The 16,392-nt window shown below is 56.0% G+C and overlaps 1 protein-coding gene across 2 annotated transcripts in view; it reads right to left on the reverse strand.

Moving 5' to 3' along the window:
* Positions 1-16,392, reverse strand: part of Fbln1 (fibulin 1) — a 64,952-nt gene that overhangs the window by 34,415 nt on the left and 14,145 nt on the right. For both annotated transcript variants that reach the window (XM_010634334.3, XM_010634335.1), the window contains exons 3-11: positions 12,869-13,004; positions 11,775-11,958; positions 9,200-9,259; positions 7,977-8,078; positions 7,503-7,640; positions 6,285-6,422; positions 3,009-3,152; positions 2,149-2,277; positions 1,274-1,399 (exon numbers count right to left, since the gene is read on the reverse strand). In XM_010634334.3, the coding sequence (XP_010632636.1) occupies positions 1,274-1,399; positions 2,149-2,277; positions 3,009-3,152; positions 6,285-6,422; positions 7,503-7,640; positions 7,977-8,078; positions 9,200-9,259; positions 11,775-11,958; positions 12,869-13,004 (1,157 nt within the window). The remainder of the gene's footprint in view (positions 1-1,273; positions 1,400-2,148; positions 2,278-3,008; positions 3,153-6,284; positions 6,423-7,502; positions 7,641-7,976; positions 8,079-9,199; positions 9,260-11,774; positions 11,959-12,868; positions 13,005-16,392) is intronic.

Genomic DNA, 16,392 nt, shown 5'->3' on the forward strand with positions numbered 1-16,392 from the left:
TGGGCTTCCGGACGTGGGAAGGGAGTACTGCTACATACCCAGGGCACTCACTGGAGCGATGTGACGGGACAGCGGCCCTGGCAGTGTCCGCAGGTACAAATGTCTGTGAGTGACCAGGGGAAGCACGGACCAGGACTGGAATAATAATCAACCCCAGTGCTCTCTAATTTGCCAGAAATGTGAGTTGCTTCTTCACAAAAGTCCATAAGAATGGCCGAACTGGGATTTGAACCCAGACCTGGGAGGCTCTCGTTCCTTATTAAATACATTTGTTGGGTCTGGTTGTTGGAAACACACCTCGGAGTCCCCAGGGCAGCCCGGGACCTGTGACCCCATCACCCCCTCCACCCTCCGGGTAAGCTGAGGCCCACTCCCGTGCCAGCTCATTGGCAAGGCACCTTCTTAATCCAGAGATCAGAGACCGCTGTGTTTTGAGACTGCCCTCTGGGCATGGTATCAACATGGCATAGGACAGGACATGGCAGGCAGTGCGGGGGGTTGTGAGGCTGACCCAAAGCGCTCACCCTGTGCCCACATAAGATGTGACAGACTTGGGACACCTGCGACCTACCAGGCCTGCAGCTCTGCAGCTCCCAGACAGCAGGTGCACACAGAAAAGCTCACATCCCAGGAGACCAGACCAAGGAGGACCTGGCCAGTACTGGTCCCAGGTGGCACCCCCAGGCGAGGACCCTAGCCCTCTTAAGACACTGGCTTGAGAAAGCTCTTGCTGTCCCTTTAATAGCCCAGGAGCATCTTTCTCAAGCACTTGGGGGCCATCGCCTTGGAATGTCACCATAGGAAGATGAGGATCCCATCTCCCGGTCTCTGGGAGGGGATGTGCCAGAGTCCAAAAGGACCTGTGAGAAGCCAGAGCCGCCAATGGCCATGACTGTGCCCTCGGTGGGGCACAGTGTCCAGCATTTGCCAAGCCCCCACCTTGGGCCTCAGCGGACTTGACGCCAGGTTACGCTCAGCCCGGAGGCCACCAGGCCTGAACAAACCCAGTCACGCCTCCCGTACAAGGGCAGGCTTTAGTTTCTCTTTGACACATCAAGCCACGCCCACCGTGAGGACACCAAGGAGCTAAGGTTTTCCCCAAGGTCACCACTGTAGCCTCAGTGTGCAGGGCAGATCCTAGAGAGCCACATTTGACAGGCCAGTGCCCCACCGCCGAGCCCTGTAATGTGAGTGGGGAAACAAACCCCACCCAGCCCTCATGGCCCGCGGAGGAGGGGTCTCCTCGGACCCCCGCCTGCCCCCACCCGCTCACCTTCACACGACCGGCCATCCACGGACAGCCGGAAGCCCGCAGAGCAGCTGCAGTGGTACGAGCCCGGCGTGTTCTCACACTTGTGGCCACACAGGCGCCCAGGGTAGCGCTGGCATTCGTTGATGTCTGGAACAGAGGGCCTCGAGGCTCAGGGCACCACCCGTACTGCGGTGCCACACCCCCCACCCGCATCTTCTTGGCTTCACCCCCAGACGAGAGGAAGAGTGGACCTGTCCCAAACACACAGAGGGCGCAGTAAAGCACCCTATGACAGCCCTCTCTGCCCAGTGCCCACGAGGAGGGGCCGCTGAGACCCGGCACAGGGACATCAGCGGGGGACAGTGCAGCAGGCTGGCCCGGGTCTGAGCCCAGCCCTGCTCATTTCTGGCTCTTGCCCCGCTCCAGCCAGCCCTGTGGCGCTGAAGTCACAACTTTGGGAAATTGCTAACACTTTTTTGCTTTCCTGGGGACTGAATCTAGAGCCTTACACATGCTAGCCAAACACTCTACCACCGAGCTATAGCCCCAGCATTTTTCATTTTATTTTGAGACAGAGTCACACTCACTAAATTGCCCAGGCTGGCCTCAAACCTGAGATTCTCCTGCCTCGGCCTCCTGAGTAGCTGGGATTATAGATGCACTCCCTCATGCCCGGCTGTAACACATCAGCCATTTGGAGACCTGGGCTCGTGTCTCATGGGTACTCAGGTCTGCGGCCAGGCAGAGCACCCACTGCACAGGTGGGAAACAGGTGCACACGAGGGCCTGGCGGCCACCCGGTGGGGTAACAGCACCTGCCTGTCCTTGAGACTTCCTGAGAGGAGGACAGGCCATGGTCAGTCCAGGTCCCCCAAGCCCTGAAAGCCACCACATACCCACACACGTCCTGCTGATGCCATCGAAGTAGTACCCAGCCTTGCAGTCGCAGCGGAAGCTGCCAGGGGTGTTGAGGCAGCGGTGTCCTTGCCCGCAGGGCTCGGCGGGCGGTGCACATTCGTCTAAGTCTGGAAAGGAGAAAGAAAGTGCACTGAGGAGCCTCCAGGGCTGGTCCTTAGCCCACCTCCCAAGGAACAAGCTCAGGTGCGGGAGGCTGAAGCGGCAGCGCCCACCCTGTCCTCCAGCACCGTGTGGGGGACACAGCCCCACCCCAGGGGGACCTCTCGGACGGCTGGCAGTGACCTTATGCCCGGGGGTGTGGGGGACAACACTGGCTGAGTCCTGGCAGTGCTGGGGAGGAAGGCACCCCCCTGCCAGGGATCTGGGCTGCCACCTGTCCCAGGTACCAAGGAACACAGAGCAGATGAGCAGAGGACTGAGACCCAAACCAATCCAGCAAGGCTATGTAGTTTGAGGAATGTCCCATGTGGTTTACAGACTCGTGAAGCTGGGGCCACTCCATAGGACTGGACTGTCAGCATCTGTCTTGGGTCACAAGAGGGGACCTGCCAAAGAGCTGTAAGCCTGGGCATGTGAGGCAGGCTGGTATGCTACTTCAACAGTCCAGGCAGGATGCTGAAGGTCCGTGCTGGGCAGCCACAAGGGATGGACAGGCAGAAATGGCTTCACTTTGGGCTCAACTCCCCCTCTAAAGAAAGGAGCATGTCAATTTCGGATTGTTTTCCTTCCTTTTTCTTTTTTTGTACCAGGGATCGAACTCAGGACCTCGTGCTCGCAAGGCAGGCGGCAGAACCAGTGAGCTAAATCCCCAACCCTGGTTTCTCTTTTTGATACCAACCAACACAGCGAGTTCCCTCCTCGTTGAGATGATAGCCACGGCCACAGTTGGGCACGTTCTTCTGGCATGTGTAGGAGCCCTCCGTATTGATGCATGTCTGCCCGACAGGGCACGGAGCACTGATACTTAAACACTCATTGATATCTGCGAGGGAAAAGATGGGGATGGCATGGTTAAACAGGGGGGCATCCAGGAATCCAACAACCAGAGCTACAAAGAAACCACTTCCCTCCTCCACAAAACCATAGGCCCTGGACCTGCAGCAGCCCCACCATCACCCCAGTCGGCCGCAAGTTCTACCAGCACACACAGCCTCAAATGTCCCTCCCTGGTCCCCCTCCTGCCCCTGAGCCCCCGGTGCATCTGTCTCTGAATCACCAAGCAAAACTGCTCACCTGCCTTCCTGTGCCAACATGGCCCATGCCGAGGGATGACCCTTCCCTGAGCCCCTCTCTGACCCCTTTGCACCCACGCTGTGGACCTCAGCAAGGCTCTGCTGCCCCCGCCTCCCCAGCTAGTCCTCTGAGCCCCAGTGGCACAGTCGCAGCTCGTGGGCCAGCTACTCAGGGTTCCTGTCTGCCTGGCAGCTATGCCTCTCCGAGTCACATCCGTGAGGCACTTTCTCATCTCCCGTGTCCCCCATCCATCTCTGGAGCCTGTGCCAACTTAGGCCAGGAGGGGATCCCACAGCTCCCTGAATTCCCTGCATGGTGGGGTCTCCATGTCTCAGTGTGGGGACCAGGGGGCATCTTCCTACATCAGACACATGGGTTCACTCCTTCTGCTCAAATTCAATGCAAAAGGGCACAGACCAGCCCCACCCCACAGGTCTTCTAAAAGCACCTTCACTTTGCAAAGTCCCCTCTGAGGATCTCCTGGATCATATGCTTCCCAAGCATGGGTTTGGGGGGTGGGCGGCAAGAAGAGGCTCATAGTAGGAGACCCAAGCGTAAGTTAGAAAGAGGGGCTGGTCCCTGCCAGCCCTACCCTCCCAGACAGAGAATCAAGTCAGCCCGCCTCTCTACTATCCCCAGGGAACACCAACAGCGGAGCCCTTCACAGTTTATAAAAGCTCTCCCATCCTTCATCACCCCGACCACCACAGCTAGGTTCCACCAGGTGAGTGTTAGTGTTTGCACTATACCAGAAAACCAGAACCCAGGGAGACTTAAGGGACTCCCCAGGATCATGCTGGGGAGTTGGAGTAACAGAGCACAGCCAGTGGGCGGTTCCTTAAATCAAGGGTCACCAAACTCGGCCCTCCACTTGCCTTTGTAAATAAAGTTTTATTGGCATACTGCCAGGTCCGCTCCTTTATGCATGGTCTACGGCTGTTCTTGCAATACACCTGCCAGAAGATCTGATATTTATTCTCTACCTCGTTACAGAAAGAGCTGAGTGGCCTGGCCCGGTATTGAGACTTGATATAGCACTTTATAAAGTGATTATCGCTTCCTTGAGAGCTTTGTGAGCTCCCCACAGATCAGCCATTTCCAAACTGTTCCATGGAACAGTGGAGTCCCTGGAGACACTGAGTGTGCCGGACAGGGGTCCCCTGGCCCGAGAGCTCCATGACGCAATGAACGGAGAATGAGGGGCCTCTGCTGTCCAAACCCTGACTGCCTGGGGCTCCTGTGCAATGGGCTCTTCTGCTACAGGCTGCACAGGGCGGATGGTTCCAGGCTGAGGGCCAGAGGCAGCCTGCAGCGCCCCTCTATCCCAACATGCTCTCTCTTTACAGGGAACCATTCTGCTGGTGCAGTTATTATTTTAAAGACGAGTAAAAGTGCTGACATAAAATGATCCCTCAATACGTTGTCGAGTGGGGAGATGAGCAAGTGGCAGAACAGCCTGTTCCTGTTTTCATAAAATAAACAAAACCCTGGTGGGGGAGAGCCCAGGAGGGCGCACAGACCTGCCCGGCTGAGGGTGGGACTGGGCAGGGCAGAACACTTCTTTTCCACGCTGTGGTTTTGTTTGCTTCTTTATAAATGAACACGTGTGGGTCTTTTGCAATAAAAAGACAACTTTCAAAAAGAACAGATCCTGAGTTTGGCGTGAGGAGTTGGAGAAGACTGTGCTCACACTCCCAGGGCAGCAAGCTACGGAGACTTCAGAGGTGCCAGCGGGTCCCGCCCGACAGGACTCCTCCAAATCCACATGTCTCACCCAACTTCCTGTTTTAAAAGTTCACATAGGATTTTCTCTCCTTTCACGCTGGCCTTTCTCTGATATCCATGGAGTGCTTTTCATTGTGGTGAAGTGAATATGTAATTACATAATGTCAAGTGCACAGTTTATCGGCATTTTGCACATCACACTGTGAGGCCACTGTCACCACCGTCCGCCTCCAGAAACTTTTCCTCTCCCACTCAGAAACTTTGCATCACCACACACATTTCCCTTCCCCCAGGTGCGGGCAAACACCATTCCACTTTCTGTCTCTCTCAGTCCAACTGCTAACACCCAGCATTTTTGTGAAACAAGTTTCAACAGACGCCACGGCTGCGGCAGGGAGGGGGGACTTACTGAGAGCCTCCCATGTCCCGGGCACTTCCAAAGCACTCGCTCATGCTTGCCTGAAGCCTGAGAGCCAGGCACCCTGTGATTCCCTTCTAGAGGCGTGGAGACTGAGGCTCAGGGGAAGAAGGCAAGGTTCTCCGGCCACTCTAAAAACTGAATGTCCCTGAAGGCAAAACTCAAGCGCTTTCATCTAAAACAGAGGTCAGCAAACTACTTATTACCTGTAGGATAAACTTAGCCTGCCACCAGTTTTTTGTTTGGTTGTTTTTTGGTTTTTTGTTTTGTTTTTGGTACCAGGGATCAAACTTGGGACCTTGTGCTTGTGAGGCAGGCGGCGGAACCACTGAGCTAAATCGCTGGCCCTGCCACCAGTTTTTTGTTTGGTTGTTTTTTGGTTTTTTGTTTTGTTTTTGGTACCAGGGATCAAACTTGGGACCTTGTGCTTGTGAGGCAGGCGGCGGAACCACTGAGCTAAATCGCTGGCCCTGCCACCAGTTTTTATAAATAAAGTTTTATTGGATCACGGTCTAACCCATCTGCGCATAGTTTGTGGCTTTGAGCTGTAACAGCAGAGGTCACTGTGACAGAGACCATACGGCCTGTGATGCCTAAAATATTTGCTGCCTGCCCCTTTACAGAAAATGTTTGCTAGCCCGTGTTCTATACGGTACCCGAAGCCCCTCAGACGCCAAGGCACGGCCACAGATGGGTGGCGCCCCCTTGTGGTGACCCCCTGGCGGCATCATGTCTTACCAATACAGCTGCCTAGAGCATCTTGTATAAAGCCGCTCTTGCAGTGCAGCTTGGGTCTGCAACGGAAGGATCCCAGAGTATTCTGACAGATAAAATCGGGGGGGCAGTTATGAATACCATTCTCACACTCGTCAATATCTGGTGCATCATAAAAAAAGGAGATTGTTAGCAAGAGTCCTGCCAGAAACATCTCACAATACTTTTAACATCACAAGACAGGTTTTTTGTTTTTTTTTAAATGCTCAGTACTCAGACTAAACCCAAACTACTCCACAGAGGGCACAGCTAAACCATGCCCAAGTTGCTGAAGACTTAAAATGCTACCTTCCTTCCTCCTGAGAGACTCTTACGAGGCAAGCTTTCTGTTATGTAATATATAACTCAGGCATTTTCCTGGCAGATGTATTTCATATTATTCATTGGGGCAAAGTGGATGTTTCATTTTGATCAGAAAGCCATTATCTTAGTGACAATAAACGTAATTTCTATAACCATTTCCATTCTGAAGCCTGCAGAATATCCCAAGTATTAGCAATGGTTTACATCAGGGTGGGAGAACACAGTGGGCTGTCTGGCCTGGAAGTTCACAGCTGCCAGACATCCAAATGTATCTGCTTAGCTGGCTGGCTCCTGAGCTTTGGGGTCCTCAGGCCCCAACCGCGGGCAGGGGTTGGGTGGCCTGAACTCGCTGAAAGGCAGCTGGATGTCAGGAGGTGTGCCTTGGTTTTCAGTCACCCTCATGACTCAACATAAGATTTTTTATACAAGTGGCTTTGTTCTGAAAGGCTTGAAGCCCTGTGCAGCAAATTCTAAAAGCTCCCCATCGGAGCCTCATCTGCCAAACTCCAAAACCAGGGCTTGGCGGAGAAAGGCCAGCAGCCAGAAATGTTAAGTTTTTATGCCACGGAAGGGGATAACGCTTTGAACTTCAAAGAAGCTTGGGATCAGAAGGAAAGCAGCTGTTGTGCAAAAACAATTGTGTTTCTTGGAGGGCTCTATATCTGTTTTTGTAGAGAGCACATGTGAGCACCTGAACTTCATCCCTGGCATGATTTTAAATGACCAAGCACCGAGCCTTTAAATCCAAACGTGCTGTTACCATGAACTTGACGCCGCAAGCAGGAACATCTCGGCTGATCCCAGATCTGGCTCAGGCAGCCACACGGGGGCAGCACTACACCCACACCTGCAGTCGAGCACACGCCACGCGTGCTGTACCTTTGCAGTCATTGTCCTCTGTGAGCTCATAGCCCGTCCCGCAGCTGCTCTCACGCTGGCAGCGGAAAGAGCCCACGGTATTGATGCAGGTCTCTCCAAGCCGGCAACTGTGGCTGCCTGTGATGCACTCATTGACGTCTAGGAAATCAAGGTGACACAGGGGTGACCAGCAAGAACAGATCCTCACACTTTATCAGAAGGGAAGGTCCAGAAGCCACTTGGAACTGCTTTCCTGCATCTACCAAGTTGTCCACATGTACATTGCACCGTGCCCTGGAGTGGGGTCAGGAGACCCATCATCAAAGCAAACCCGCAATTCTCTCCCTGCCCAGGGTCCACTGTGCTGCGGACTCCGGGGCGTGAGTGAGGACAGCCTGGCTCGGGCTGCTCACCCCCTACTCATGCCCCTGGCACAGCCCCACTCAGACCTCCAGGTGGGCTTTCGAGTGTGGCCACCTCCCCGGCAACCTTTACCTTCGCAAGAGACACCATCGGGCATCAGCTGATAGCCCACAAAGCACGAGCAGACCACCTCGTCCCCCGTATCACGACACTGCTGCTTGCAGGGCCCGCCACCTGGAATCAGAGCACCTATGAGCCAGGATGGAGCACTGGATGGCTTTTGGTTCCCCCAGACTGTTGGGGTGGGGTCAGAGAAAGCTGACCCCGGGACACCCCCCGGCTCTGGCTCTGGGGACCCTGGGGGCTCCGTTGCAGGTCCCTGAAAACCTGAGGCTACAGTGGAGCTGGAAGGGAGGTGACGGCTTCCCAGGGTGGGGCAGGCCTCACCTCCCCTGCATAACTCTAACGCCAGCCCCACCGTCCTGTTCTGGCTACCGCTGCCCCAGTCCCACTGTGGCTGCAGCCTCCACAGGCCTGGTTTCTCCAAGGATCCTTGGTTCTTTCTATCCCTGCAACCTAAACTCCCCGCAGGACAGCCTGAGAGAGGCGCAGAGCACAAAAGGTCTGCAGGGCGCTGCCTGCTCCTCCTCCTCCTTTTCCTCAGTTCCTCCACCCGCTCCTACGCTGCACACCGCTGCTCACCAGCCCTGGCTGCAGGGTTCTGCACTGACCATGGCTCTGTTGTCCTAGCCAATCCCTCCCCATCTGCCGCAGAGCAGCTGACCCTCTCCCTCTCCCAGGAGGACCCTCCCAATACCCCCCAGAGAGAATGCCCAGGCTTTCTGGGTCTCTCTGTCCCTCCCTCCTGACCACATCATTCGGGGACTCAGCTGGCTCTCTAATTAACAGCCCGGCCACACGGTGAGTGAGCAGCAGGTGAAGCTGGGGAGCAGCTGCCAGTCCAACAGGCCAGACATTCACAAAGGAGAAATAAAGTCACAGCACAGGACACACAAACCTGCAAGGCACCTCCTACTTTAAGTCTGCAAAGTCTCCCTGGGAGACGAATGGATGTTTTGAGGGTGCCCTGCCTGGGCTTCCAGGGAACCTAACCAAAATACACCCAGGGGTCTCCCAGCCTCAAGGAAGCTGGTGGTCATGCTCCTCAGAGCCTGTGACCGTGGTGGCCTAGGCTATAGCTGTAGGGGGTGAGTTCTCACCTCAGCCTCCTACACACACACACACACACACACACACACAGCCGCACTCGGCACTAGGCCACATCTCCAGAGAGCGATGGGAGGCAGAGGGGTGGGAGGCTGGGACATGGCTCCTGGGGGACCCCAGGGTCTCACCTCGACAGCGGTCATTCAGGTAGGGGTCTTCTTGCTCCTCCTCAGCCATTGTACTCTTAGCTAAAGAGAAAAGAGAGGCCGGGGCAAGATTACGCAAACACAGTTCCCATCTGATTTCAGAGAAGCCCGGCATTCCCTCTTCTTATCAGGCAAGAATGAATGGACGCCCGCCTGTGAATTTTAAAAACAGCCAAGTATTCATTTTCTCCTTGTTCAAATAGAATTGTACTCATAAAGGCAGCTGACTCTCTTGAAGCTCCATTATTTCAGGCACAATGGCCTGTAATCATTAACTTCAAGCCTGCAGGGTGACAGAGTCCAAATTACTAAAATATTTCAGTAAATGCTTTCGAAGCCCCGCTGCACAGCAGACTCTCAAGCCGACAGCAGGGTCCAGGGTAAAGTCTACGCGTGTGGAGAGGGCGGGGCACCTCCGCAGGCCTTCCTGAGGGGTCCCAGCCCCTCTCCCATCCTGGTCCACTTCTGCACTCACGCTGCCTCAGGCCACACCAGCCTGCACGCCTCTGTGGCCCCAGTGGCATACGGGAGACCACCACAGATGGCAGGGGAGGGAGGGAGGTGCCTGGGGCTGGGAGAGGGGGAGCAGCCCTCACAGAGGGGCCGTGGAGGAAGAGGGGCTGCAGGTGAGTCAGCATCCAGGCTGATCACAGGTGGATGAAGCAGAAATCATCCCAGGGGTAAGAAAGCGTGGAGATGGCTAGTGCCAGAGGGCACGAGTCACCGAAAATCCTCCCCCAGACACAGGAGAAACCATCACCGTCCCACGAGGGTGGTGCTTTGAGTTTCTTTCCAGTCTAAATGTCATCTCCCACTTCAAAAGCCAAGAAGACAGAGGGAATGTGGTCCCAACCCTCTTCACGATTCTGACATTTCAAACCAACTCAATGGTGCTTTCCCAAGTGGCCCCGGGACTTTCAAAATCAAAGTCAGAGGGCCAGGTTTGGTGGCGCATGCCTGTAATCCCAGCACTCAGGAGGCTGAGGCAGGAGGATCGCCGTGAGTTCAAGGCTAGCCTGGGCTACATAGTGAGTTCAGGGCCAGCCTGAACTACAAAGCAAGACCCTGTCTCAGAAAAAAAAAAAAAATCAAAGTCAGAAGTCAAGGACTGGTCCATCTGACCCAGGGCCCCAAAGCCATAGCGATGGATGGCCTAACTTAAGAGACCATGAATCCGTTGGTGCTGTCAACCCCAGCCTGTAACTTCCACCTTTGTTTTTTATTTATAGTACATAGTCCAGGCCAGCCTCATACTCATGGCAATCCTCCTGCCTCAGCTTCCTGAGTGCTGGGATCACAGGTGTGGTCCACCGCCACCGGCCACCTTCCCTCTTCTTAACAGCAAGGGGGCAAAGTCAGAGGGGGAGGGGAGGGGCCCAAAGCCTCAAGCCAGTATGTGGGGGTGGGGCAGCCTCCTGCATCTTTCCAGGGAGGAAGTTACTGCTACACCAGAGCAATGCGCCCCTGGCCTCAGAAGGTCACATGTGGTCCTCACCCGAGAGCAGAGCGAGGACAGTCACCCACACTGCCAGGGCCGCTGCAGGGACAGACGGTGGGAAGGAAGGAGCCCACCGCCACACTGGTGACTCTGTCCCTGGTCTCCTCAGGGTCCTGTCCATAACCTCATGAGGTAGGGCCGCGAAGAGCCCCGTCTTACAGATGGGGAAACTGAGGCCCAAGGTACAGGTGAGGACCAGGATGCGAGCAGTGTCTGATCCCAGATCCCACGTGCACGGGCTCACTCCAGGACACCTGCTCTCATGGCCCAGGCCGACTTGGGGCAACGGTGATGGCCCAGGGTGGCTGATTTCATGTGTCAACCTGGCTGCGCCACGGTACCCAGGTGTCTGCCCAGACACTCACTGGGACATGGCTGCGATGGTATTTCTTTCAGAGGAGAAATTAATATTCAAGTCAATGGACAAAGAGTGAAGCAGGTGGCCTTCCATCACGTGGGTGGGCCTCACCCTGTCCCCGGAAGGCCCCCAAACCCTGACCTCCCCTAAGGAAGAGGGGGTTCCCAGACCCCACAGCTGCCACATCAGCTCCTCCCTAGGTCTCCAGCCTGCAGCCCACCTACAGAGCAAGTGAGGCAAAATTATTAAAACTCCCTACACAGCCGTCCCTCTCCCCATGGGGGATAGTTCCAGAATCCCCGAGGACACCAAAGCCCATGGCCGCCCAAGACGCCTGTACCAAAGTCCAGCACTTGCAGCCTCTGTGCAGCTTCTCCTGTTTTCAATCACCCTACATCACTCTCACTACCTAATACAATGTAAATCCAGGGCGAACAGGTGGCACAGCGCGCTGGTTAGGGGACAATGGCCAAGGGAAATGTCTGCATACGTCCAGCACGGATGCAGTCTTTCCCCAACATTTTCAATGCATGGGTGCTCAAACCCATGGGTGTGACAACTGTGGTTAGGGAGAGCCAGCCATGTGAGCGCGCGCACACACACACACACACACACACACACACACACACACGCACAGACAGACAGACACACATCCTGAGAAGCCTGACTAAGACACTGCCCGACAGGAAGGTTGGAGTTACCGTTTTCCTGGGGGTCTCTGATGTCCCCGGGGATGAAGTCTGCGCTCTCCTGGCCCCGGACGCAGCAGGCACGGAACACCAGCCCGCACTGGTAGCCAAGCATGAGGCTGGGCTCGCAGCTCTGGGCCTGGGCCTGGGCCTGGGCCTGGGCCGCACGGCCCAGCAGGCAGCAGTGGCAGCACCTCTGTGGATGGGGCAGAATCAGGTTGGGTGCCCTGGGGGCTGAGTGGACCTCACAGCCTGTCTGCCACTCTCTTGTCTGTGGGCCCTGGATAGCGGGTCAGTGTCTGCGTGGGCACTTAGATACTTTGGCTAAACGTCAGCAGCAAACAGCACGGCACACAGAGCTCCCCAAGTCTTCTCGGCCTGGGCCTGGCAAGGAATCCCCAGGGCCTGGCACCCAGCCTGAGTTACACCTCTCGTCCCCACCCCAATGGAGGGCTGCTCCCCTAAATCCTTGCCCTGCCCAGCCACCCCCTCCCCTCACCCAGTCCAGGAAGCAGGGTGACCCACAAGTCCCAACGGGTCTTTTCCTCTCCAGTATGTCCGGAGGAATGGACACACACACGTCTCTCCTCTCAAGTTTGGAGATTCAGGCCCCCTTGGACCTCAAGGCATCAGGCTGGACAAAAAACAGGGTCACTCCTTATCGCCTGGACCTCAGTTCCCAAAAGTCACGCCTGAGTGCTCACCCCTGAGCCCTGGGATGAACATTTCCCTGACTCCTGTGAAGCCTCACTGCAGTGCTTTCCAGACGTTTCCAGAAAGCCCACAGTGGTACCAGGAGGTGTGGCTTGGTTTAGGCATCTGGGCAGGCTGCGGGGCTTCCTGGGCTAATCTACCCACTCTGCGGCAGAAAGAGCCCTCTAGAAAGTCCCTGGCCTCTCCCCTGCCTCCCTTCCCTCGTCTGGGGACAAAGACACAGCTGTGTGCCAGGCAGAGTACCGGCCCTGCCCAGAAGGCGATGGTTACCAAGCTTTACCTGCTGCACTAAAGGACAAGGGGACACTGAGTGACTCCTCGTCCTACCTGGCCCAGCTGTCTGATGCTGACTAGGGGCGGGCAGTGCAGGAGGGCAGAGGCCCAGTCCTCACCTTCACAAACAGGGCCTCAAGGCTGGTGCTGTTGCTGTGGGGCATGGCGCAGCCGTCCTGCTCATTGGCCAGGTTGATGCCAGTGGTGCAGTGCAGCTCCTCCAGCTGGCTGTGGCAGCACTGCTCGTGGGTCATCCTGTGGGCAGAGGGGGGCGGGCAGGGCTGGGCAGGGGCCAGCACCCCGGGCTCAGGAGCAGGCGCCCTCCGTGGGGCTCTGTCCTCTGGGGCTGAGTGCAGAGCAACAAGGAGACTGAGGGCCCTGAGCTCTCCCTTACCTGTTTATGAACCAAAATCCAACCGGGCCCCGAGACTGCCCACACCAGTTTATCTTTATCTGGCACCAAATTTTCATTGCTTACCTCTGCTTTCTGGGCTCAGAGGAAGCAGCCTTGAACACTCCGTGACACAGTGTCCTTGTCTGGGAGCTGGGAGATGGCGGGGGAGGGGGGGTCTGGCCACTCCCCACGTCTCCTGCAGACACTGAGAGCTCAGTGGAGAAGGGGCACCAGCCCTGGCAGAGTGGCTTCCTCAGACACAGCCATGAGCCTGACAGCGCAGGGACCAGAGAGCAGGCCCTGCAGCAGGAGGTGTGTTGTCCCAGGCAGCTCAATCCCCACCCAAATTAGCCCCAGCTCCAGGCCAAAGCCAGCAGAAGGAGGAGCCACCCTACCTGCGCCACCTGCGAGGGAGGACAGGGTCCACCCAGCCTCCCCGTGCTGCCGGCCAGGCCACCTCTGGCGGGGACAGCAGCACCCTGCCCCCATGCTATGGAAACCAGAAGTCAGGCCCAGGCTCTCTGTGTCTGCAGAACTCTCCTCGGGTCCAGGATGCATCTGTCTGTCCTGTGCTATTACACATTTCATTCATGCTTATGGCAGATTTGCATTTCACGAAACTGTCGGAAAGATGTTCCTGCCTCCTTACCATATATGCATGCATTGGTTCAAAAACTATCTGCCAAACAGAAAGCAGGAAACATTGGCAAGGGCGTGGCGAAACCGGAAGCCTCGTGCATTGCTGGCAGAAATGTAGAATGGCACAGCTGCTATGGAAAACCACACAGAATTTCTCAAAGACTTAAAAATAGAGTTTCAACAGGACCCAGCAATCCTGCTATCAGGTACACACCCAAGAGAACTCAACAGGTCCTCGAAGAGAGGTTTGCCTGCCCATGCTGACAGCGGCATTATTCACAATAGCCAGAGGGTGGCAGCCACCCAAGTGTCTACTGATGGAGGAAGAGATAAACAAAGGTGGTCCAGCCAGAGGACTATTTAGCTTTAAAAGGAAAAAACAAATCCTGACCCATGCTATAACCTGGGCGAACCTTCAGGACCTGATGCTGAGTGATAGAAGCCAGTCTCAAAAGGGCACATCCCGTGTGAGTTCACCCATAGGAGGTCCCTAGACCCATCCAATTCAGAGACAGGAAGTTGAACGGGGCTGTCAGGGGCTGGAGAGGCAGGGGACTTGGGGGATCTTCCTGTCTAAGGGTTAGAATTTCCATCTTGCAAGATCAAAGAGCTCTACAGATGGATGGTGGTGATGGCTCCACGACAATGCGAGTGGGCTTAATGCCGCTGAAATATATGTTCAAAAATGGTTAAGATGGTGAACTTTGTATCACATGTTTTATCCTTTTTTTGGTTTTCGAGATAGGATCTCATGATGTAGCCCAGGCCAGCCACACAGTGATCATGCCTCAGCCTCCCAAGTGCTGGGATTACAAGAGTGCCACCACCGGGCCTCACTTTTTACCATAATTTTAAGCATCAGCTGTGGCCTTACTGTGTGCTGCTTAGGTTTGCGAGTTCTGGAGATAGGATGGGAGACTAGTACCCTCTCTTTGTGGGGCACCACGTACTAAACTTTGCCCTGGACAGGAAGGGGCAGCACTGAACATCTGGAGAACTGTCCCTAGGTCCCTGCTTTCCCCTCCCTGCCTGGCCAACTGGGCCAAGCACCAGGCAGGCAACGCCACCCCTGCACTGTCCAGTTGTTGCAATGGTCCCCAAGCCCACAGGTGCAGCAGCGCCCTGGAGGTTAAGCCACCCTCACAGCATCCAGGCTGTGCCCCTCCTGCAGCTGGGTCTCCCCTCCCCCAGCAGCTGACCCTTGCCTTCGTACAGCTGACCCGGAAGTGTTAGCAACTTGGCGACGGATGCGTCAAAGTCAGGACATACTGTCATGTATAACGATGGCCAAAAGGGAGCTCTAACTCCTTTCTGGCTCTGAACCTCCGAGGGCACATGGGACAGCAGAGCTGCAGCCTCCCCTGCTGGGTCCTGGGAAGCACAAAAGTCACCAGGAAACCCAGTCTGAAAACCAAAACACAAGCCTTCTCCAGCGGCCATTCTAGGGAAGAGAGGGGAAGCTGGTCATTCTGGCCACTCTGCCTCTGTCCCTCTTCCCAAACCCACCCTGATGGATTCCTGAAGCAGTGGGGGTGGGGGAACACTTCTGTCCCAGTGAGGCCGACGGCTAGCAGGAGAGACCACGTGGGGCAGGACCCCAGGGTGCTGGCCGCAGCCCTATGGTCTCACCTCACCTCTGAGCTTTACATGCCACCTCGCTGTCCCTCCAGCCCATAGCCTGGCAGTCCCCGCACTCCTGACCGGGCCCAGCCATCAGCACCAGTGCCCCAAACCTGCTCTGCTCCTCCCAGCACCCCAGCCTGCTCTCCGCAGCACCCCTTCTTATCCAGACAGACCACTGCCCAGCTGCCACCTGACGCCACCTCTGAATCCCCCTGCACTCTCCAGAGTGATACCTGACACCCAGCCTCCAGGTCACTGCCACGACCAACCTCTTTTCACCACCTCCTGGGCACCCACCTGCCTCCAAACCACAGGCGTCCCCCCCCAGATTGTGGGAACAGGCAATCATCCCTGGGCCGCCCCCTCCCTCCTTCACCTGCCACACAGGTACCTTTTAAAGACAGGTTTGGACAGACACACTGTGGCCCAGCTCCGTCCACTCCGATCCAGCCTCTGAAGTGGTCACTCAGTCCAGGATGCTTGGCCCTGCATCCCCCACGGCCAGCCTGGTTTCCCTCTCCCTTGTGTCATCCTGCCTGGCTCAGCCCCACCCGACTCGCTCCATCTGGCCACCCTGGCCCCTGTCAACCTTCACAACCTCCTGCCTCCTTCAGGCATGGCCCAGGTGTCCCTTTCCACAGAAACTGTCCTGTCTCCAAGAGCTATAACCTCCAACTCAGCCCAAACCAAGAGTGCACTTGCCACCCCAGCACACTCTGCCTTCGTAGGAACTGTGACATTTACCACTGCCCCCGTGGGATGTAAGCTCATTCAGGCCAGGACAGGGGTTCTAGTTTGTACCCTGATTTGCCTCCGCCCATCCAGAACCTTGCCCTCCACAAAGCTGAACACATAAATATAGGAATGGGCTCTGAGGGCTATTTGAAAATGTCAGCGCTGACAGTGGTAGGTTTCGGCTGCACAGGTTTCCAATTTCTCTAGAAGAGGATGAAGCTCAAAGGTTCAGTCTAATCCACGGTTGTAAGC

This window comes from Fukomys damarensis, unplaced genomic scaffold (assembly GCF_012274545.1).
Source record: "Fukomys damarensis isolate Sample0158 unplaced genomic scaffold, DMR_v1.0_HiC HiC_scaffold_19, whole genome shotgun sequence".
Classification (NCBI taxonomy): Eukaryota; Metazoa; Chordata; class Mammalia; order Rodentia; family Bathyergidae; genus Fukomys; species Fukomys damarensis.